Below are 24670 nucleotides of genomic sequence, written 5' to 3' on the forward strand. Positions count from 1 at the left end.
GGACACTGAATCCAAGTATAGGTGCAGAAATCAAGAAGGAACAAAACAGAATAAAGAGGGGAAACAGTAAATACTATATTAGAACTTCCAAGAATATTTTGAGTTCTTTACTTTTTATTAAACTTTTTGTAGAAAACCCCACAGAAAATGGTGAATTGTATCAGTAGGTTTGTGGAAGGAAAAGAGACCAAGGATCTAGTGTCATATCCAGTTTTATATCCATATATAAGTGTGCCAAATTCTGTGGAGACTCTGATTTGCAAGGCCAGATCACTAAGGAGATCCATTAGTCAGGACTCCTCCAAATGCTGCCCAGTTCCTAATTAATTTCAAATTAATATTCTAGTCAACTACCTATGCCCTATAATTACATTTTCGGTAATATCAAGGCTTTTATCAGCATCAGTCACGAACGTGGGAGGTGTACAGATAGAACAGTGGCTACACTGGCAAATACTTACGGTAATTCAGTTCATTCCTTTAGAGGAAGACCAACAGCCAAACTTAACTGACCCTAAGGCAGTTTTGTGATTCTGTGCTTAGCTGGCAGGCCATGCTTTTACCCTGACGCCTGCAGGCTTAGCAATTTAGCTGCCAGAACCTGAGGTTTAATTGTTAGCTTGGCTTGAGCAACCCCAAATGTTGCTGTCATTTTGCCTTATCTAACAAAATATCATTTCTTGTGGTGTTGCTTAATACTCCTGAGTGTTTAAATCCAATGTTTTCTTCATTTCTCCAATAGTTTTTAACTGATTAGTTTGCATACTTTGTAAGTTAAATGAATTCACTGTACATCTGTCTTGCCAAATCTTTACTGACTACAGTAAAAAACACCTGTCCCAACTGTACCTCACTATGAACACTGCACTACCCAAAGCAGCTTCCTACTATGTGTTTTCTAAGTCTATCATGTAATCATTATTTACCCTGCAATACTTTTTCCTTTAGTATATGGTACTTTCTTCCTTTATGCAGGCTTTAGAAAGAGTATCCCCAAGAGCATTTTTGAAGATTTAAGTAGCCACCATTTACTAAATGAGAAATAAATCTTCAGAAGAAACTAGAAAGGAAAAAGTGGACAAGAGGAAGGCTGTTATGGAGCTCAGGGTAGTATGATTCTTTTACTGGCCTTCTCAAAGAGCTGTTACAAGAGTCTCCAATAATTTTCTCTGTTTATGTGCTGTACCTGCAATTATGAGCACCATTTCATCTCTTAGTGCAGATTCAACCCAGTTTTCAGGAAGAGATGTAAAAATTTTGTATTAACTTTTTTTATTTTCTATTTAGTTTTTATATTACTTTCTGACAGCTTGGTCCATGTTTGATAATAGCAAATGTTGGGTGCTTCCTATTAATAACATACATACACTCACCAATGTCTCTATTAGTTTCTTCAGGTACTATAGGTACCATGTAGACAGAAATTAAGCAAGCCAAGGCCCCCAGATTGTGAAAAAAATGGGCTTAATTTGAAATATGCAAGTATTTCTTCAGAAGTCCAGAAGTCTGCTCTGATGCTTGGGTCAGACAAAAGCTTTGCTGCTGTCAGCAGTTGAAACCCTGGTCTGAAATAATGAGAACATTTCCATTTGTTTCAGTAGACTTTAGCACAAGTCTTTAATTGCTTTGCAGTGTTCACACTCCTTCCTCTTTAAAGGGTACTGGCATGACAGTCACTTCCATAGTTCCAAAAACCTGTGACCTGGCAACAGGAATCCCTCAGTGATATGAAAATTCTGAAATGTATTAATTTATCTTCTTTTCTATTGTTTGTTAATTTTATTGGCATGATGACTTTGTTTTGATTGGAGGAGGTCTTGGGTACTTCCTGTCCTTTCACCTCCCACATCACATCACCTGTACCCAAACCTTCCCTGCACTGCTTAAATCTTCTGCTACTTTACATCTCAGTGAAGTGAAAAATTCTTCCTGATCCTGCTTTGTTTATCGACTACTTTACTACTACTTTAGCCTCTTAGTAGTGATAAAAATCCAAATGAGCATTTAACACTTCTCAAAGGGTGGCCCAGTTTTATGGGAACCTGCCCACCCAAGCTCCTATCAGCCAGCTGTGCTTTGATGCCATCAGGTCTCAAGAGCAGCCTGTTTGGGTTTCCAACAGATTACACTTCTGTCCTATCAAGATGCAGAATGGAAGGTTTCAGTCAGTGGAGAATTCCTAGCAAACTAAGATGAATTAGCAGAAGACTAATTTCCCAAAGAACTTGAAACTAAGGAGCTCTTTATGGATTGTGTTTTCCACGCATTATAGAAAACAACACCCATAATACATATTAGCCTTATTCTAACTCAGTTCTATAGGACCCCATCAGACTAGACAATTTTGATTTGTGTGTTTACCAGAGGTGACCATGACACAACCAACCTGACCTCCATCTAGCTCAACCCATATCATGGCAGCCCTCCAGCTCCTCCTTACCTGGTAAATCATCTTCGTCTTCGCTGAAAACATTTGGATTAAAGACAGGCATGTTAATGTAGTCCATTGAAATCTTCCGCACTTCTGGGAGATATATTGTCATCTGCCTAGGCTGCAGATGCAGCAAACTGGTTTTATATATTACTAGAGAAAGAATATAACAAGAAACAAAAAAGTGTTACACAAATAGCATGTAAAGCTAAGGAGGAAGCAATTCCAAGCAGACAGAAGGGCTATGAATATTGTAATTTACTGTACTGTTATGTATGTTATGTGCAGGGTGAGCTTATTTGTCAAAGCACTATGTAACACTTTACATAAATGGGATAAAAGAGATTGTTGCTTTCAGCTATTTCTCTTTAAATGGAAGCAGCATCTCAGTAATTCATTAAAGTAATAAATAATTAATTACTTCATCTTGTATTCATATCTATTTTTATGGAAGGAAAATACTTTTTTCCATTCTGCTTTTGAAACTTTTCACCACAGGATGCTACCAACTTGTAGGGCAAAACTGGAAAGCTCTCAGAAAGGAAATATGCTGATGGCTACTATATACAAAGAAATCCCACTGGGCTCAGGAAATCCCTGGGACCCAAACCATTGGAGACTGGGAGAACATTTGAAAGAGGTGTACTATACATTTACTCTACACTTACATCCTTCCTTGTCTGCCACTGGCAGTAAGAGAATTAGAATGACCTGTGATTATTGAACTGCTGATAGCAGTCCATATAACTACAAAAGCTATCCATCTAATTCTACATCCAGGGCACCTTTATGTACTCCTGACCCAACTATGTAATGCAACACAGGACAAAAGTTTTCTAAAGAGCTCATTAAACTGCAACACTTGTGTTAATACTTCAGTTCAGAGCTCAGTTCCATGAGGTGATACCCTCCCTTTTTACCCAGCCTTGTTCCTTCCAACAGGACTACTGGGTACATCTGACCTACCCAGAAAAAGGTTGATAGACAGCTGCTGGATTTAATGGTGGCTACCAGATTACTGATGCTCCAGCAGAAGAACCATGTGATGAGGCTCTGCACTGACTTGAACAATCTTGAGCATGAGGCTATAGTACCTTTTTCATATAATCTGTAGCTAAATAACTATAAAAATCTGACTTAAAAATACTTCTATTGCAGTAACTTACAGTCTATTATTTCTATAGTCCTCTTGCAAAATCTTTTTTTTATGTGTGTGAGTTTTGTTCAAATAAACTGTAAAAATAGAGGTCTGGGCTCAAAAGTTAATTTACTTTTTTATTACAGGTTTTTTATTACAAGTGAGACTTTTAGCATTTTATTGATCATCTCATTATTGTGTTTATAGATTTTTATCTCCTTTAGTTACAGTGAATTTAATAAAATCTAATTCCCACTGTCTGCAGAAAATAAGTGCTTTGTTAAAGAAGCCTTTTGGTCACTTACAAAAAATTTCATATTTCATGGCATAAGTTTCTTGTTTGTTATAAAGAATTTGACATGCAAAAAAATCAAGTTTACTTTTACCTGCACCAAGGTTAGTTGGTAGGAAAGCAGCCAAACCCACAATTTTAAACTTGGTTCCCCAGATATTAGATGTGACCTGAGCAAGGTAGTTGTGCTGCAAAACAAAAACAAGATCATTTCTACCTGATAAAATCTGTACCAAGCTCTAATAAAAAATGGCACAGCAATCAAGCTATTGCAAGTGATAACTCAATTTCAGTTTCTCTTGGTCTTATTATATTGAAACAGCCTAAAGTGCATATGTAGCAGCAGTTTTACTCAGTCATTAAGAAGACTGGTTCTGATATCTTACACTATCAGGAATTATGTATGCAACAGCCACAGGGTGATTAAAGCTATTGAAGATCTGAACAACACTTAGTGGAGAATGCTTGCTTAGTGAGAACAGATCTGTTTTCAGACACTTACTGCTCCTGCCCAGCAGGATCTTGGCTATCCTGTCTTTCAGAGTCTGATACACCCTGCCCGTTGGTTCTACACTCATGAATCACTTTATAGAACAATAAACGAGACAGAAATTAATTACTCATAACAGCAAACATATATGCCCCTGGAGCTCCTAAAGCAACTTCCCAAACCATCTGTTGCCATTGTACACATATTATGGGTCTGAAAGACCAATAGACTTTTTTCAAAGGCCAGGAGTTATGCTGCCAGTATCAGAAGCAGGATCCAAGCCTCAGGTCTTTTGCTCTATTCGAAGGGCTTTTGGTCCTTTCTCTGTGTAACTGCTCCAGAATTTTTCATAAAAACAATAAAGTGAAACAAGAGAGCAGAAAAAAACAAACCAAAGAAAATTAAAAGAACACAGGAGGATGTTATTAATATACAACTTAGACAATTCTACAGCCAGCTAAATTTCATTTACCCAAAGGACATGAACACCACAAAGAGCGCAAAATGGTAATTTCTTTCCTTCCTTCCAATTAAGACTGTTTCGTGTTATTATGAAACAGATCATGTGGTCCTCTGAAGCAAGCATTTCCTTATCTCTGCAATCGCTAGCAAAACAGAATTATGGTGGCATTAAGATGGGTCTGAGAAACCGACGAAGTGTTTCCACATACACTTTCAAAAAGCCAACAACATCACCTAGAATAAAACCTCTCACATGGATTCACATGTGAAATACATGACGAAAACAGGTCGTGGTACTTACCAAACAACACCTGATACTCAGTTGGCACTTTTGAACATTAGTGCTGAACTGGAAGATGCAATTCTCTCATTCTATCTACTTACTGTAATTTAATGGAAACTTTTATTGCTGATCACTGGATCTCTATCACAACATGCTGCCTCGTGAAATAAATGCATTTGAATCAGGTATGGTAACAATGTGCACAATACCTGAGTAATATCTTCTAAAGGAAACTCTCTTCGTGTCAGGCTTGGAGAACCAATAGAGGGTTTCCTTATTGGTAACCTTGGTGATCTTGAGATCTCCTGCGCAGCTCGTGACATCTTTGGAGATTTGCGAGCTTCTATATTGATTCTGCAGGCAAAGCAGTACTTAGAATCAACAATGGGCAAGCTAAAATGCACAAAACTCATGTCTTGGAATGGAAAGATGCAAGAATAAGACAACTGGGTAGGATGTCCTCAAAGCGACTAATAAAGACTGTTGAGCCTACAGGATGGAGAATTACAGGTCAAATTTGAAGATACAGAAGACATGACGTATTTGCAGTAACTCATGCTGGCTGAATGCTTTCTAATTAATCTAACAAAGCTTACAGCAGTTCTGCCAGATACTAAATTCCACTAATCCCTAAAAGGTGTAGAGATTAATGATCTCAGCTATGCAGACTTTGAGCAGTCTCAAGAAATGAGAATATGACACTTCGGCTAACAGATTTTCACATTAGTACACAGCAAACCAAGGCTCCACAAATGTTGTCAGTGTTCCTACCCCAAGCCAAAAGTTACTTCTACCTCCCACCATACAAGGGGGGGGGGTCAAGAATACCAGCTGAAGCACCTAAAGATTTCACTGGTAGGAATGTAACAAACAAAAGTAAAAAACTGTCTGTTTGAAGGGAAAAAATATATTCCATGGTGGCAAGAGGAAAAAAAAATAATAGGTGGGGAGAGTTTTTAAGATCTTTCTCTGAGACTGCCTGGGGAGAAGTTGTGCTCTATTGTTTCCCATTACACTCTGTCCCAGAAATCTTCCCCTAAGTCCAACTCTATGCCAAACTCTGAGATCACCCCAGAACTGCACCTTGTAGAGAATCTTACAGAGGATTCCTGTGTGCCCAAAAGAGTTTACTTTTTATTTTGCAAGGTGTCAAGAAAGGGAAGGAGAGGCAGGGGAGGAAGGGAGGACACTTGGGGAAAAAGAAGAAGAAATATCCAAGACGTTATTACCTGGGGAGTTTAGGTGATTTGCTAGCTCGACTGATTTTTGGAGATTTCTTTGCTGCCCAGTCATCGCTGAGTTCGATATCGCTGGAGTCGGAGCAGTTGCAGCTGTCAATCACAGTGGAAATCAAGCTGTTTCCATAGATTTCATCTATCAAAACAGGCCCCAGAAAATTTAAGTGCTGCTTCAGAAAACTGGTATAAATTATAACTCTCAGTCATCAGAAGCATAAACCCGATCCACAGGCAGCAGTTGAAATAAAACTTTGCAGAGGAAAATTAAATGTTCTCCACTCTGCCTTCAAACTCCAAATTTCCAATGGTTTGAACTCAAGTGAACATGATTCAGAGGGTTGAACAGCATTCAACTGACTTTGAAATTGAGACTAAAGAATATTTTCTAATTAGCAACCTATTTTCCATTACTCAGAATACAAGAAGTTCTCTTCTGTAAAATAGAAGGCAGCAGGGTGTAATTTCAGAAGCTTCTAGGTCACGCTGAAGATATTTTTCACATCAGAAGAAAATATCAGATGCCACCATCCATGTTGCATATATGTATTTTTTAAAACTCCTGAGGATTTAATGTCCAAAGTACTGCTAAATCATTTTTATACAGAGCAACAATTGAATTCTACCTGCTTTTCCGTCTGTTTTAGGATCCATGATGACAAACTCCGGCCGCAGCTTGCTGATACGACGTCCTTTCAGGATGGGCACCAATCCCCCAAGGTATTCCAAGTACAGAGTATAACATGGACCACCGACCTCTGGGTCATCTTCTGTCCGCTTCATGGTGCAGTGAAGCCGCTCATTACCAGCTGTTGGGTAGCTGACAAAATCTCTCATATTGTTTGGGTCTGGGATTGGAGGCTTAATTAAACAGAGGAAGGAAAGAGAAAGTTTTCCAGTATGTTTTTTTTTTATGGGGTTTTTTTCTGTGGTGACTTAATCCCAGCATAACTAACTGAACTTGAACCCAACTCTAATTTGGCAGGTGAAGATTAGTATAGGTTACTTTATGAGTTATGCAGGACCCACATGCAAGACAGAGTGGCTGTGTGTTATTTTGTTAGCTCAAATGCAATTGTACACAGAAAATGAAAACTAAGATTAGTTACATTAAAAAGGAAGGTTGAACCTATGGTCAGAGCACTGAATGAGACAACAAACCTGTCTTCAAGTTCCAGCTCTTATCAGAAACTTCTTTTTGAACTTGAGTAATGTGGTCAAGTCAAGTATCAGAGTATCATGTCTCCTCCAGGCACTCCAGGTGAACCTGGACACTCAGATCCCATTCCTGGTTAATACTGGTACATGCTATGCCAATATGCTACAATGCTATCAACTCTTAAAGACGCTTTTATATAACTTTTTATATACTTTTGTATCACTTCCAAGCACATGTCACATCCTAGCTGAGGGCCTATTTGTGTGTCATGTAGAGGGATACAAGCACAAAGCTTGGGTTACTTTGCCCTGCTTGCCAGCACACTGTATTAATCCATGAAAAACTCAGTCCTAAAGCAGTAGGACTGCTTTTGTCTAGGACAATATAGCCTGTATGACACAATTACTATTAATGTATGTAAGTCAACAGAGTTTCTTTCAAAATAAAAGTGTATGAAAAAAAAGGAAAAAAAATAGGCTTCCTTAACCTGGCAAATGGATATAAGCTGAGGAGTGACCTATAATGTGGTCTGCAAGCTGGAGAGGGAAGAGGAATGTACACAGCGAAGAGGGTGCCTTGCCTAGCACTGAAGGCATGGCTGACAACTTAGATTGACTGGGTGACTGGGGATGTGCCAGAGTAAAGTCTCAGTGTTGATGAGGCTCCAGAAACACCCATGAAAGAGGACAGGCATGTGGCTTCTGGAAATCCCACTTAGACCTCTCAGCTACACAGCACCACAACTACTCTGTGTCCTGGGATCTCCTCTAGGAGGTGACAGAAGGGCTGTTGGCAACGATGTGTCCCTGTACTGCCCTCTGATCCCCACCAGGGCTCCCAGCCAACTGCTGCCTTCATCCAGCCCATCCCTCCCCTCCCCTGCCTTCCCTGACAGCCAGCAAATTGTCACTGATGCTCTAGAGAGGGGAAAACAACATGGAAAGCATCCTGGGGAGGATGGAAAGAACTAGAAAGAATTGGAGACTTCAGGTCTGATAAATGCTCCGCATCTTTGGAGATCCAGGAGTTATGGTTACAGCAATTTGTATTCTTTGACAAATGAAATGATTTACAGTTGCACAAACTGCCCTGATTAGCAGTACCCAAATGGAACCATGCTGAATTATTATTTTGTAGGCATAATTTGTTCTCATTTAAGCTGGGCCAGCCCCACTGATTTCAAATTAATTGTTCTAGCTCTGCCATTGTTTTAACAAGGACTTCAGGCTCAAGAGACTGCTGTAACATATATACAAAAAAAATCACAAAAAAATATGTTTGAATGTCAAGCATTTATCAGCTAATGCTCAGGTTTATAGGCTGTGATAAACAGCTTGGAAATCCCAAAACTTCCAATTTTCCATGTCCAAAATGTTATTGAGGGCAAAACCATGAAACAAACAGGTTGTGTAGATGATTCTGCTCCTGGTACAGGAAAAGGTATGATACCTGGTTCATTATTCCATAGCACTGTTGGAGCAGTAAGGTTAACAGAACTCACTGTTAGTAAAAATGTTTGGGCAGCTCCAGGTCTTAAGTCTAACCTTCCTGGCAATATATGCACTCATGTGACATGCACAGAGGCAACAGTTTTACCCCAGTGAATCCCTCCCGTAACCATGACAGAGTACTATCACCAGTGAGAGCTTCTTCACAAATCTTTGTGAGTCACCAGCATATTTTATCCTTGTAATGTACTTGGAAAGGCCATCTCCATGGAATAATGCAGATCAGCATGTGTGAGCCTTCTTTTCAGATTTTTGATAGGCACCAAATGCATCAGTGGGGTCTTGAAGAGGATACGAAAGCTTTCAAAACGATAAAATCTTATAATTTAGCCACTGAGGGGGGAGATCTAGTAACACTTTCCTCTTCACAATACATACATTTCTTTCTTTTTACCTTGATTGTTGGTATAAAGGCAGTGGTGAGGTACGAGCAGAGCCGAGGGGGCAGGGTCAGCTTGCTGATGTCCTTGTCATCCCGCAGACAGCTGGCGATGGTCTGCTGGCACAGCAGCTGCAGACTGGAGACCCTGTGCTCCACTCTGACAACGTACAGCGCGGGCCCAGAAGCCATCAGCAGGCGGGAATCCCTGTGACCCCAACAGATGGAGATGATGGGACGCTGCATGGAGAGCAAAAGGACACAACTTCAAAAGATTTTGTGCAAAAGATCTTTTTCCAAGATGGCTGCACAACAAGTGATCACATGAAATCAGCATCAATCACGTTACCCTAAGTCTTCCAGAAACTTAAAAGTGCCCACCACTGCCCACAGAAGAGGAATGTGAACATCTCAAATCACCAAAGACAGCAGTTGATGTTTATTTAGTGCTTTTTACTCAGAATGCTTAAAGCTCTTCACACAAGGAGTCAACTACCAAATTCAGTACCTAGATAGGATGACTTTAAAGACACAGAAGAAACTTCCTGTTGAGAAGCAGATCTTTTGATGCCCTATACAAATTATTTATTCAGGCATCTAATCAGTCCTCATCCACTGGTAACAGCTCATATTTTACAACTAAAAAGTTAAATTATATGCCCAGAAACACTTAAAAAACAAGTGGAGAAAACCTAATCAGCTTTCTCATCTTGCACCAAGTCTTATGCTGCAGTGTCTCTTTTGAACTATTCCCAGAGGAACTGAACTGTGAAAGAGCACCAGGAACGCAGCAGAGAAGGGCCTTCTGTCTTCTACTTGTCTACGCTCAGAAATGTCCAAATCATGACAGTAAAAAACATAGAGTGAAGGCCAACTGGTACTAAATGTCACAATGTGGAACAGAATAATGATAAACAAACACTGCTGCTTACAACATTTATTTCCTGCTTGCAAGGAGCTCCCTAAACTTTCCTTCAAAATCCCATCTTTTCTTGTAAAGTACCAGTCTGTTATGACCTCCTCTAGCCCTATCATTACTTTTGCCCTTAAGTGTTACCTGTATCCACCTGTCATCTCTTGCTTTCTGTGTTACAAAGCACCTGTATTTGCTTATATACACACGCCCTGGAGTATTTCAATCCCATCTGCTACCTCTGTGCAAATAAACAACACAGAGTAAAGATGAAACTCTAACTCCATGAAGAATACTACACAGCAGGCTGTCATCAGTGAACTACAAAAGATTTACTCATTTCTCTGAAGGTCTTCCTTGTTTTCACAATCTGTGACACTCAGAAGTTTAAGCAAACATGCTTTTCATCTAAATTATGAACTGTATTTATTGAAAGGTCAAGGTATCTTTGGAATATCTTTTCACGAGATGCATCAAACAAGAAGACAGGGTCAAGACACCACCAATAATAGCTTTTATTCACTCCTCTATTAGCAGCATGGTACCCAGACAGCAGGGTTAGATCAGCCCAGAGGTTACTCACCTGGTCTCGGGAAAAAGCCTCCCTTCCATTTACAAATTCAAGATGCTTAAAGGCGAGAAACTGGGAAAAGATGCTTTTATGTGACTGTTATGAAACAAAATGCAGCTGGCACAGCACTTTATCAATGTTTATCAAGATAAAGCATTGGATGAAAAACTTTTTCACACAAGAGATCTTCCCTCCTATGTCACTTTATCCTAGATATAAATTTCAAGCAAAATACTGGTTTTAAAGTAGGAGAAATGAAGGAACTTAATTTTAATTGCATCTAGGCAATACCACACACACACACATACCTCCACGAAGGCACAAATCTTCAGGCTGCCTGATACACAAATAGAAAGCAGCAACATGTGAATCTTGTGATTTTCACAGTAATTGCTAAATGCATTTTGTAGTGGAGAACTTCAAAAGAACTGAGAAATCCTTTGTGTACCATCAATAATTCTACATGGCTTGTCATAACCATAATCTGTGGGATACAGCCTTACATTTGAGGAGACGTCACATGAAGTATCCCCTACTGACTGGTATTTTCATGATCTGTCAATAAGGATCCGCCCTCACACTGTCTGGCAGCAATGAGAGAGTTCAAGCTGCTTACCAAATAAATGCAACTGGAAAGACACTGGCACAAGATAGGTACCTGCCACATCTACTATATGACAGCCTGAGAACACCACTGTAGAAGTGACCCTGATTTTCCCCAAGGGCTGAGTCCCAGCATGGGCAGCACTGTCTACCTGATCATTACTGTGGGATCCAAACTGCATCCTGCTGTTCACCTTTCATCAGCTTACCCATAAACACAGTGAAGGAACAAACAAGTATGTGACTTGGCACACAAATGTTTATTTATTGGATAGGTTTTAATGGCAGAAGAGGAGTCTAATATCCCAGCTATCATAATCCAGTTCAGCACACCCAGACCTGATGTCTCTTACTGCAGCTATTACAACCCAACATATCACACCCAGGTACAACATTCTTCATCCAAATAGAGTTAAATAAAACCACCTCTCTCCTCAGGTTACTGCTGCACACAGAGAACATCAGAGGTGTAGGTAGTAGTAGTGCAAGAACCGTTGCAATCTAAAATACAGTCTCAAAGGAAAGGTATTTCAGCAGCTTTGAAATTCGGGGTGGGACCTCTGGCAACATAGCACTGTGGATCTCCAAAGAGTAGAAAGTCAGAAGCTGAACACTTCACCACCGTTTTCCAACAGGCCACCATAATTCAGTCACCTTCTAAACGTCTCAATGTATGATGCTCTTATATTGTTTATGAATGTATATGCAAACAATATGTGAGTTCATGTTTAAACAAACACACACAATACCTACAAGTGCTGTACTGTTTGTAAATCATGACATTTTTACTCTTCCATTTGTACAATTAGTTTCCCCGCATACCTCATTATGTGTTAATATTTTCAACCTCAACAAAGAGCACCACACCACCAGACACACCTTACCTTCCTTTCTCTGAAATGGTCAAACCCTTGGTGCTCCTCCAGCCCAGTATTCATCAACATTTAATTTACAGTGAAGGGCTAAGACTTCAGATGAGCTTCAGGGAAAATTAGCCTGTCATTACAAGCTTGGAGAAGTAAAAGATCACCCAAATGTCAGATCTGACCTGACCTTTAAAGTACTGCTCCAATAATATTTTTCAATAACTATGCTTCCTAGTCATTCCCTTGCTGGACAAGGGATATGAATCAATTACTGCAGCAAGTCAGTTAGGAGCTGGCCACAGCTTTCTTTTCAAACTCTACTGAGAAGAAACAATTGACCTCCAACATCCAACACAAAAATATTGCTCCTCATAAAGCATCCACTTATTTGCACTGTTTTAGCAAAACAAAGAAGGACAGAAGTTGTTGTATCCAAATTGTTGCTGTATCCACCTGTTACAAAATGAACAAGCAGACTCTAGGACAAAAGAATTTTATTTTCCATGTTTGCACAGTTGGGTTTTTTTTCTGCTAGGAACAAAGAAATGCAGATAGAAATATAACATGAGAATTTCTAATCTCACTTTGCATATAAAAATAGCATCAGGTTTTGAAAAATCTCAGCATAAACTGTAAATACCTGAATGAATTCCAGGGTTTAAATACCAAGATGTAGCTCTATGAAAATTACATATTAGAAACCATTGGCTAAAACACAAGAAAAAAAAGATGCTTTATCAGGAGAAATACTGACTGGAAACACATCTCAACAAGTGACAAGCAAGGAATTCTCCTGCAATTTCTTTCCAAGTGGGCTTGAAAGTAAGCTACAGCTACTCAAATCTGTACCCCCAGCTGGGATTCAGATTCCCCTTAGAAAAGCATGAAGGAATGGATATTCCAACTCAAAGCTCTGTGGTTGCTTCTTGTAAGTCACTCTACTGTCTCTCTTACAGGAGAGAACGTAATTTATATACATTCCATCACTTGTATGCATTTCAGTCAAAGAAAACACTGTTTTAGCTGATTCTTGCTGCCTGCCTTGTGCTCAGAAATCCTGAGCCATGGGGTCTACCTGCTGCTTGAACTAATCCCTTGTTTGTTGGCACTGGGACTCCTGCTGATAATGAAATAAAAATAGTATTCCAGGGCAGAAAGCCCAGGAACTAGCAGGACTTTCCTCAGGAGGAAGAACACAACTGCAAGACAGTATCCAGTAAATGGCATGTCTAAGTAGGTTGCCTCTGTTTGCTCTCACTCCAGACTGCTGATGTGGAGGTGCACACCCTTCTGTCTCAGAGACAAGCTGAGAGCTGCAATGGCTACAGTGCCCACCTGGCTTTTGTGATTTTTGTGTGCACACCTCTGTACTGCCACAGCATTCATGGATGGTTGTGGGAAAGCAATCTGATGCCTTAAATTTTAGCTTTCATATTTTCCAGATTCTGTACTGCATTAGTATATATAACTCTGAACTTCATATAAAGTGTTAGCAAGTTCCCTTCACAGGGTAGTTTGACAAAACAATCCTTTTCAGCCTAAGAACCAAGGACACTATTGCAGCTTCAGGTCCAAAAAGTATAAACAGCAAATTGAGGAGAGCAGTCTGGGAGGATGGGACTTGATAACCTGAAGCTGTAATTGGACACCCAATACGTAACCCCAATATGTAAATGGACCAAAACTTATAAAATTGTGAAGCCTCATGACCTGTTGTCCATCTTGGGTGTGGCCTCAGCTGGGCTCTTGTACAGCCCAGTATGCTGTACAAGAGTATGCTTAAAAAGCCTTTTTAATAAATACCTACTTTATTCCTTTAACACTGTCTAGCCTCTGTTCTAGGTAGCCTCTCAAGGCATCAGATTCTGGTGACTCTGCCAGGACAGCAAGGCTTCTGGAAAACCCCTGGACCAGAAAAACACCCACCTCCTGTCCCCCACTCTCACCTTCAGTGGGACTAACACTCCTTTCATTCTTCTGCTCCTCCTATTTACAGTGGGAAAAATATTAACTGCTAAGAACTTAAGGTGACAAATGATGAGAAATCTGCTGCTGCTGCTGTGGCCTGATGTGATTTTTGATGTAACAAAGTCTTACTTGATTTTCAGCTCTTTCTTATATCCTCTCTATTTCTACAGTATTTTTAAGAAGTCAATACACAACAAAATTCCATTTTAACAGAAAGAGCTGCTTAGAAAAGTGTCTTCAGTTACCAGTGCTGATCAAAATCCATTTCCACAGCAGAGATGATCCTATGACCTATATAAAGAACACCAAGGTCTTTAGCGGTATCCTAAAAGCATGTTTCATCAGTTAATTCTAAACTGTTGCTTTTCTTCCTGTAAGAAAATAAACTCTTCTTGAAGCTTTGTTGCCATGCCATAAAAACTAAATAAAATTGATTCCAGGCAATATATATGAAAGGCAACATTAATTCAGATGCAACAAATCTGAACACTCTGTGTGAAATAAATGAAGAAAAGCAAGCAAGGTCTGCTCAGCTGAATAACATAAAAAGCAGCCTCTTATTTCTAATCTCATTTAAACCTAAAATTGTACCTTGCGTCTCTAGCTTTTACAGAACTACCAGGTTTCTGCAGAATCATATAATCTTAAATCTATTCATTTAGATGCTGGGACATTTCCAGCAGAGAAGCAGTCTGTGAAATGCTGACAGCAGCAGGTCTATAGCAAGTTGGTTGTCTTCTGGAAATTTCTTCCATAAAGATTTAGTCTTTGGTACACCACCTTGAATTAGGTTTAAAAATATTACACTGATACACATGTTGTTTTTTACATTTAACCTTGTTGTCTATACCACATGTGAGGCTTAGTTCACTCTTACCCTCCTTTGCTGCATTCAAGATGTAATCTGTACTCACACCAGCTACACAGTGACATAAAACCTTAAAGTAATGTAAATTTACCATAGATTTAAAGGTGTGTGGAGGAGATCTGCATTGTAGCTTCTTAATCTGTGCTCTTGCTCCCTTAGTCCCCTCTGGGACATATTAAAAAATCATAAATCTGAAGAAGGGACCAAGTATAAGCCACAAGACTGAACCATTAGAAAGAAAAAATTCACCAGTTTGTTAAAGTTGGCAGTTAGATAATGTTGGAGAGATCCTGTAGGAGACTCCTGTTTAAAGTTCAGCATATAGGAAGATATGAAGCATCTGTTTCCAATCAGAAGTGACAGCAGGTACAGTTAGTTGATATAAAAAAGACCTGTCTGCACATTAGATGAGAACTTCTTAAGTGACAGAACTGGGCTGCAGCATTTGGTAAACAATTTAGTAGGAAAGACTATAAAACAGTCTTAAATCAGTTAATTATTCCCATCCCTGCCTGAGGCCAGGGAAAGGTTCTGAGGACTTTGCCACAGTCCTGTTACCAAACAATGTAAGAAATTAACATTCTTCAAATAAAAACATTATGACCAGCAGGGCAGCCTGCTGTTGCAATCTCATTTTTAAATGTTGAAAAAGCAGGACCACGAGAAAACCAGGTATACTTTTTGTACCTCACACTGGTGTTTGTGGTGTATACAAGGACGGGTGTAGTAAGAGGTACATTTTACAGAAATTGATAGTATGTTTTTGAATAGTCATCAGCTGATCACCAGTTCTTAAGATATGCTCTCTGCATAGAATTCAGTTCAATATTTGATCAGCCCTTATTCATGCTTTTTCAGCTCTTCCCATTCTATTCTGCAAACACATCCTTGCAGGATGCCAGGCTGAAGCCCCAGAGCCAGGAACAGGAGTGACTGCTACACTGTGCCAACTCTGCCACTCTGTTTATGAATGTTGTTTTTCAAGCAAAGCTACTACTTTTATTTCAATACTTCTAAACAAGTGTGATTTCCCTATCTAGAGTTTTATAGTCAGGAAACTAGGTTTAGGAACTATAAATTCCTATACTGAAGGTAAAAGCTTAATAGAGTTAATCAAACAAGACAGCAGATACCAAAACCACACTAAAGCTGGAGGAGAAAGCAGCATATAAAACATCTTGAAGGGATCCATGACAACAGTCATCATTGAGATGAGTTACCTGCAGTTCCCAAATCTATTCTACCACTGGGGTTTGCAGTGACTTTATGTTCAGTAACATTCCAGCCAAGTTGCACATAAATCCTGTCAGATTGACAATAAAATCTGTTTCCCGAACATCCTACCAAATACAGGCCAGACAAACAGCAGAAACAAAAACAGTTTAGTATATTTTACTGATAAAATTTTCAGACATCTGCTATGTCAAAGAATTGGGACAGAGGACCACACTGAAAATTGGTTTTGTACCTGTAATCCATTATTTTTTATGTTCATGGTTGTTTTATTTTTTCTGGCTTTTGTATTCAGAACAACTTTCATTTGTAATCAATGTGCTTTTCCAGTCACACATTTGGTTTCTTCATTAGAAAGTCTTAGCAGAAGAGTTCAAGGTGAGGAAATTCTTTTATTTTCTTAAATTTTTTTAAATTTTTTTTTTTAATTTCAGTAACCAGTGATGAATCTTATAAAATCCCATTACAAGGCTGACTGCCATGGTACAGAAAACTAATTAATTTACTCTGCAGAATTTGTCATGAGACAAATTATTAGGACCACCGACTCACTCTCATCTTTGCACATACATCTTTGGAGCAGAGGCATAGGATAACAGAAGTTACCAGCAGTTTTTTTGCAGCAGTGGTTTTTATATGGTTTTGTCAGTAAACTAAATACTTAACAATGTTTTAGCATACCTGTCATTTAGCTGGTAATACTGCTAGACCAGCATTCAAATACATAGGAGAATAAAGTCAACATGAGCAGATACAGGTGCTCTTCTGAAAGACCCCTCACTTCCTCCTGCAGCTCAGTAAATATGAATTCAGATGCACCGAATAAAGACACTAAACACTGACTAATAAGAGAAGAGGGGTGGCTCTAATTTTAAGTCGGTTTATGCACAGTTTTTTAACAAACATAAATATATCAGTTTGAATGTAATTTTTATCCTGATTTCCAAAGGAAATGAGACTCCTTGATTCTGTTATTAAGTGGTGGTTGCCTCTCCCTGACTGTCCTCATCCTTTACTCGAAACCTGGCTTACAGAACTTTTGAAGTTGTTGGCTTTTAGTCTTCAGTTGACAACAGGGGAAGAAATCTCCATTACATTAAAATATTGCTATTCCCTACAAAAATAGCGGCTGCAAAGAGGAGAAGGGCTTATGTTACTATTTCCACTATTAGAAATACTGCAGTGGAAACTTAGCATTCACCTGCTCTTTCTGACCTCTCAGCTGCTCTGTAAGCACTCACATATCAGAAGAATAATTAGTCCCCACATCAGCCACAATATGTGCTTTCTCCCATAACTAAATTAACTCTACTGATTAAGTAGAGGAGAAAGGAGAAGATCTGAAAACTTGAAAAGAAGTTGAAGCTATAATGGAGAACTAGAGGAGATGAAAGTATTTAAATGAAGGAGAATTTGAGATTAGCAGGAACAAAGCAGTGAGGGAAAAGCCCGCACACATGCGTACCTTGGGGCAACCTGACCTGATTGGTTCAGATGCTCAAACCACAGAGTGATTTCACAGCCTGGCACCAGAGGGCTCAACAGCTAATGTGCACATACTGAGTTCTGGTACTGAAGTAACAGAAAAAGGTTTGCTTTTCACCTGGACTGGGAAAAAGCAACACTGAAATAAATAAGTTTTCTTCAGAACTGATCCAGAGAGGAAAGGGCTGTGCTACTTTGCTGCAAAGGTTATGTTTAAGACAATAAAGCTGTGTTTATGGGTAAGTCCTTTAGGTACCTAAATCAGCATTAGATATCACTGCACATATCTAGGTTGGCCTCAGAGACCATTATTTTACACTTTACACAACTAAAGAATTCTATCTAAATTAGAGTTCTAAGGTTAATAAGCGCAGGTTAATGCTAAATATAAGCAAACAAAAAGGCTTAACAGATGGTTTACTATGTCACCCTTTTGCATCCATTCCAGATCAGGGTACTGGAAAAAAAAAATGATAATACATGGTATCATCATTAAATACAATTAATATATCTACACCATTTTTCTTCACTTTTAGATTTCAAAGCTATTAAAAAGTTTCATTACTAACAGCAGAAATCAGAATGGAGTCATCCCTGTTCTGCAGAAAATGACACAGAATTACATTCAGCTGGGCTCTGAAGTACCAGCAAAGACCTATGAAGCATGCTATGCCTGAGCAGCTCACAGACCACGTGCTGGCATTTACTTGGCAAATTACATGACTGAGGTTACTGCATTGCCAAATGATTGTACATTAGAAAATTACGACAGGAAGGATAGAACAATCTCGTAGTTACGATACTGGACTTGGAATATTTTTGTCCAGCTCTTGGTTCTGCTACAACATTAAGCAAGTTATTCAGTTTTTTTTCTCCTCAGTCACTTATCCTAAAAAAATGGAATTTTCTTTTCCTGTCTCTTCATGGCCCAGTGAGTTTGTGAAACAGACTTTCTCCTTTTGTATTTCCACAATACCTACCCCAGTGGACCTTAGGTGCAGTCTTGCATGTCTACCTTAATGCAAACAACCATTGTTTATAGCACAGTTTTATCTATATTGTGTTTTAGGATGGGTTTGGGACATTTTGCAACCTTTTCCACATTGCAGGCCTGCAGCAATGAGCTGATGTGGGACAAACATGTCAGCAAAGCATGGAGAACAGACTTTACAAATGCCTCCTACCTGCACAGGTGTCTCCAGAGTGTAGATATGTTCCCCACGCACGTTGTAGAACTTGACAAGTGCGCTTTTCAGCAGGGAACCATTGCTGAGGTCAACCAGCTGGCTCTGCTTCTCCATGCCTGCTACTGCAAGCAGGTCTCCTTGTGTGCACCACTGCACCACCACATCTGAAATCACAAAGGTGGTTTGCAATAACCACTGAATAGAAACAACAGGAACAGCATTTCCAGATGTTGCAAAGTGACTCGAACAGATAAAACGTACTCTCAAAAGTTACTTAAGTACTTAGAAACCTATATCCTGTCATTGAAATAGTAGAAAATATGCCACAGGTGCACTTTTGAGAATGACTTTATTTTGTAAATTGGAAAAAAATGTGTAAAAAGCATTATTTTCTCTCTATGGTGAGTCTAGAATGCAATCAGTAGTTGCTCCTAAACACCTAAGGACAAGAATTTACTAGAGATGTTGAAACTGATGTGGAAAATCCTACATACAGCTTTGGGATAGATAAGTGGAATCAAGTTAATATGCAGATAAATAATCTTACTAAGAGAGCAACGAAGAATGTTTGTCTGGAAAGGCCTATAGTGCAAAAAAGCGTAATATCTGGCAATGCCTCATGTTCGTGTCAATGTATTATTCTTATTCTAGTTATTCAAACTAGAGTTACAACAGTATAACATGAAACTAAAAGTACTTGGACCCTTGTCCATAAATACATATGGTCTCCATATAGTATATTTTCTTTTGCTACCATCATACAAAGATAGTGAGGGCTCTGGAGAATCTCTCTTACGAGGAGAGACTGGGCTTCTCTTTTATGAGGGAGCTGGGCTTATTTGGTCTAGAGCAGCCTAAGAGTGGATCTCATTATTATCTCAAAGATTTGTGCCAATAAGGTGATGCCAGACTCTTTTCCGTGGTGCCCAATGGCAGGATGAGGAGCAATGGCCATAAAGTAAAGCAGAAGAAGTTCTACCTCAACATGAGGAAGAATTTCTTTACACTGAGGGTAGCAGAGGAAGAGGCTGCCCAGGGAGGTTAGGGAATCTCCCTCTCTAGAGACATTCAAAACCCACAAGACAAGTCCCTGTGTAACCTGTTCTAGAGGACCCTGCCTTGGCAGGGGGATTGGATTGGCTGATCCCTAGAGGTTCCTTCCAACCCTAATGATTCTGTGATTCTGACTTGTGAAAATCTACTCAGCTGCTTAGCAGGGCTTTGCTGGAATCACACAGGGAGAGCTCAGACTCTCATATACACAGATATGAATACACATAACAGTTACTTCTCTTACAGCCACCTCATGATGAGGGACGCCCACAGCTTAATTTGAGGATGCTTATTTCAAACCCTCATATCCTCTAGTTCTTTGTCACACTTCAAGAGTAACTCTAAAACAGTATTTTGCATTCCTGCTCATGTTTCAAAGGCAGATTTGCATGTTCAAGGAACACTGAGCTAGCCTTTAAATCTTTTTACTCTTAAACCAGAGGCAAAAGGCTGCTATTTTGTGCTGAGACAGAGTGAAGGTAAAGACAAAACTTTTGTGCTCTGGGATGCTCAATCTGCCAAGAACCTTTTGAAGACACTTGTGGGTGAGAAGCTGTCTTCAAATGAAGAAGCAGGAGAGAAATGAGAGTTGGCAGGAAGGATCTCAAAATTGTTTCAAGTTGTCAACTTGTCATTTTCAGGGGCTTTTATGTGCAATTTAAAATGGTTTTGTATTATTTCAACTTTCTAATATTTCTCATGGGAATTATGCTCTGGTACATATCAGAGGGAAGCCACATGTTCCTCAAGGTAATTCTTCCACAGCTAGGCATTGTATGCCTCTTGTTTTATCTTAGTTTTCAGCCCTCTAAGTAACCTACAATGGGATTTAATTCATGTTTCTCTGAGAGGGAACAGATAGGCAGGTTAGAAATAAACACAGCAAGCTCCACTTTTGGTAACAGGATAACTATGGAACTACCATAATGAAAAAACTGTCTCCTTTGGATCAATGTCTTCAGGCAAAACTTTCAGCTGATCCCCATGACAAGAGGAAGAGGAGTGATTACTTTGTCCAGCAGTTTTTTCTGTCAAAGTCCTAGAATTAGACTGCTGCAAAGGCAGCAAAAAGAATGGATGTGGGCTGCAGCATCCCCCCAGGACAGTGTGGCTCTACTGATACACTTGCACTGCCAACAGGATCTTCAATGACTATTGGAGTTTTACTCAAAATAACTGATAAATAGGTTCTCAGCACCAGCACAGAGATTAAAAATCAAATGGAGGTTTCATCTAGGGTAATGGTCTACTGTTACCGCTGAAGATGAATAGATCACGCGGACACAGGTCGAGGTGTGGTGAAAAGAAGAAGGAGTTTATTTTTCCCCCAGGATTTATAGGCTCCTGACCATGGCCAGGGATTGGATGGTCAGGATAACACTTTCTCACTGCACTGGCCATGAGAGATGCCCATCACAAGACGTGTAACAGGAAGAATGTACACATATCTATGTTTACAGTTACTGTCCTGGGAAAGTCCTTAGAAAACTATGTTAGCAAGCTCAGAAGCTGAGTTTTCAGGGCGACAGTCTAAAAGTGAATCAGTGGATCAGTCACACCTGAAAACTACTTTCCAGCCACCACAGGCATGTGTATCAGCAAACCTTGAACACAGAGCAGTATAAATGTGCAACAGCTCTGCAAGCAGTAGTTGTGGCTAACTAGTAAAATTAGTAGATGTAACTCAGCAGTTCTGCAGGTAGCAGTGCACTGAGAATCACAGAGTTAAAAAGCACAAAAAAATAAAGGATACATCTGAACAGTTCAGGAGCTCCACTAGGACTGACAAAGCTACCAGGACTGTTTCAAGCTTGATTGGAAAAACTTATTTGGGTTATCAAATTATCAAGGTTTTTCCTCTGTCAATTTAACAGAAATATTCCTGGTAAAATGACAGCTCTGCAAAAGTAGTAGAATATATATATATTCTATATATATTAAAAATATATTGTTACTGCTTGAAATAATTTCATAGTTCCCTACTTTAAAAATACATTGAGTAGCCTACAGCAGCCTTTAAATGCCAGGATATTTGCTGCAGAGACCACAGAGCAATACTTCGAGATTTTAAACACAAACACATGAACAAGGAATATCGAAGATCATACTTTGTGGTTTTGCACATTCTTGCCTGTGATAAAAGCCAGTAAAATTCAGAGTCACTTGAAAAAAAAAAATGAAGATACAGGAAGCATGAACATCTATATAAAACCAGACATAAAATACTTTCCACTGTACTTGAAACAGTTATATCCCAATAGTCTCTCTCACACACATTCCCAATCCAGTAAGATGCTGCATGTTTTTTGCCTACTGATAAATAAATGTAGTCCAGTTTATAACTAATAAAAATATTCCTACCCTATCTTGCACATTAATATTTTCTTACAGGAGAGTGATATACTTAAGGGATCTTTTTTGTACTAGTGAAAGTCAATGGGGAAAGAGAAACAGGACAGACATCCTCAGCAAGATAGTGCTGCAACTCTAAACAGAGAATAAGATGGCGTTTGTTTCTCCTATGATTCCTAGTTGAAAACTAGACTAGATGACAACTCAAGACTGCTCAGTACTCTAATTACTCTAATATTGTAGGAATGCTGAGCAGACCCATTGGTGATTACCACAAGAGCTTCTTTAAGTTGGCTCCAGTTTTTCACACTTCTGATATCCTTTGAGCTGAAGTTTTCTGGATTGTAGGGTTGTCTCATAATGCTGCGTTTTGCCACTCACACATTTCTTGTGTTGGCACAGATGAAGAAAGGAATGAAAAAGAAATCTCAAAGGGGATTGTTTTTACCTCCTAAGACTACTGCACATAACAGATCACCCAAAAATTTTAGGGCTGGTGTTAGGGCAACTTTTCACCAAAAACATCCCACTATTTTAGAACAGTTAAGAGTTTGCTCCAACAGCCTAATTCTCTTTTCATCTAACTTAAAACTAATTTACCTGTGGAGATGAAAAATTGAAAAATGAAAAACTAATTTACCAGTGGAACCTATATTTAAGTATCTGCCTATGTGCTGTATTTTGTATATTTTTGTATATTGCCTGCTCTGCAGGCAAAGCACAGTAAATTGCACTGAGAGTTCTGGCAAAGTAAAGGACATTTTTAATAGGTAAGAACAGTAAAAATTTCAATGTAAGTTAAAGATTTTACATGGAATACTGATTGTACAAACATTCATGCACATAGCAAAATCAAATGCATAGTAATTAATCACTAGACTTTTTCCTCTCTCAAAATAACTTGCCTCTTGACAATTAATAATTCTAGCAAGTTTTCAATAATTGTGAGAACCAAAGCAGCATTGCAATTTATACCAGGTTACCAAAAGCATGGAAGACCTTGGGAATTAGTCATGCAAAGAAAGTGTTATGTAGCAGAGACATTCACAAAAAGAAGCATAATCACATTAATGCGTTCTGCTGGAAAACTGCAAAACAGATCAATTGCCCTACAGAACTGCCACAAAAACACAATCTCAAAAATACTGTGAAACATTTTTTCAAACACAAAAACTCCATCAGCCAAGAGCTGCTCTTCCTCCAGCAGGTGTCACTGCTGCAAACGGCAATAACAGCGCCGAGGGCTCCTGGGTTAAGGAGCTAGAGCCACAAAAATGTAACCTATTCACACATCATCAAAAAGACAAGAAAAACAGGACAAAAGAGAGGGAGAAATGGCTTCTTTTTTGTACCTTTCAACCCTGAGCGGATGATAGTAGGAGACAAGTCATCGTAATTGTTCATTAAACTGATGTCTCCTGACGTGAAGCTGACAGTAAGTAGTGGCTTGGTGTTCTGTACCGGGACTGGATACGCAGCTGGTCCATCTGCAAAACAAGGCTCTGGGTGAGCAAAAGATAAACAACCAAAAATAATCACATCCAGGTGAAACACACTGTACTTCAGCCTACCACCATCAGGAGTTGTTCCAAGCCTCTCTACCTGCTTATTGCTGCAACATCTGTGGGCACAAGCAAAGCAGGTTTAGCTAGTTAAGCTGCTCTGTTTCTGTGAAACCTCAGTGCTTTTACTTTGTCAATTTTTACTGCAGCATATCCACAGTGGTGTTTTTCAGTCTTTCTCCATTCCCAACTTCCCAGAATGACAAAAAAATTGAAAACCAGTGCCTTAGAAGGCTTTCTCAGAGCCCCAGTTGAAAACCAGCATGATGAACAATATAATGACATTGAAAGCTGTTTGTTCTATATGCTTTTTGCTTGGGCAGGTGCCGGGGACTCATCCTGAAGTCACACAGAGACATTTTAAGAACTTCTAAGGGAACACACTGACCTTTCACGAATTACTGCATTCTAAATGTCTAGGCAGCAGCATGAAAAGATACCTGCCATTCTGCATAACAGGATCCAGTGCACCCAAAAGTAGAGGTGAGCCCAAATGGAAAACTTGGATTTAAAAACCATTTCTGTAAAGTCTCTGGTCCTCTGAGCTTGTTTTTCAGCAATTCACTAAAATTCCTTTGTTAAATACTTCACAACCGATATTGCCATCTGTAGTTTTTGCTGTTTAACTCCTT

General features: G+C 39.3%; 1 protein-coding gene across 6 annotated transcripts in view; it reads right to left on the reverse strand.

The window, feature by feature from the left end:
• Window positions 1-24670, reverse strand: part of TULP4 (TUB like protein 4) — a 149073-nt gene that overhangs the window by 6004 nt on the left and 118399 nt on the right. For all 6 annotated transcript variants that reach the window (XM_088052776.1, XM_014263502.2, XM_005518430.3 and 3 more), the window contains exons 6-13: window positions 23829-23963; window positions 19069-19235; window positions 9393-9617; window positions 6958-7192; window positions 6326-6470; window positions 5306-5450; window positions 3956-4049; window positions 2441-2584 (exon numbers count right to left, since the gene is read on the reverse strand). In XM_088052776.1, coding sequence (XP_087908902.1) covers window positions 2441-2584; window positions 3956-4049; window positions 5306-5450; window positions 6326-6470; window positions 6958-7192; window positions 9393-9617; window positions 19069-19235; window positions 23829-23963 — 1290 coding nt within the window. The remainder of the gene's footprint in view (window positions 1-2440; window positions 2585-3955; window positions 4050-5305; window positions 5451-6325; window positions 6471-6957; window positions 7193-9392; window positions 9618-19068; window positions 19236-23828; window positions 23964-24670) is intronic.

The sequence above is a fragment of the Pseudopodoces humilis genome, chromosome 3 (assembly GCF_049639895.1).
Source record: "Pseudopodoces humilis isolate 2021_Gansu_Grassland_sample_001 chromosome 3, ASM4963989v1, whole genome shotgun sequence".
Lineage (NCBI taxonomy): Eukaryota > Metazoa > Chordata > Aves > Passeriformes > Paridae > Pseudopodoces > Pseudopodoces humilis.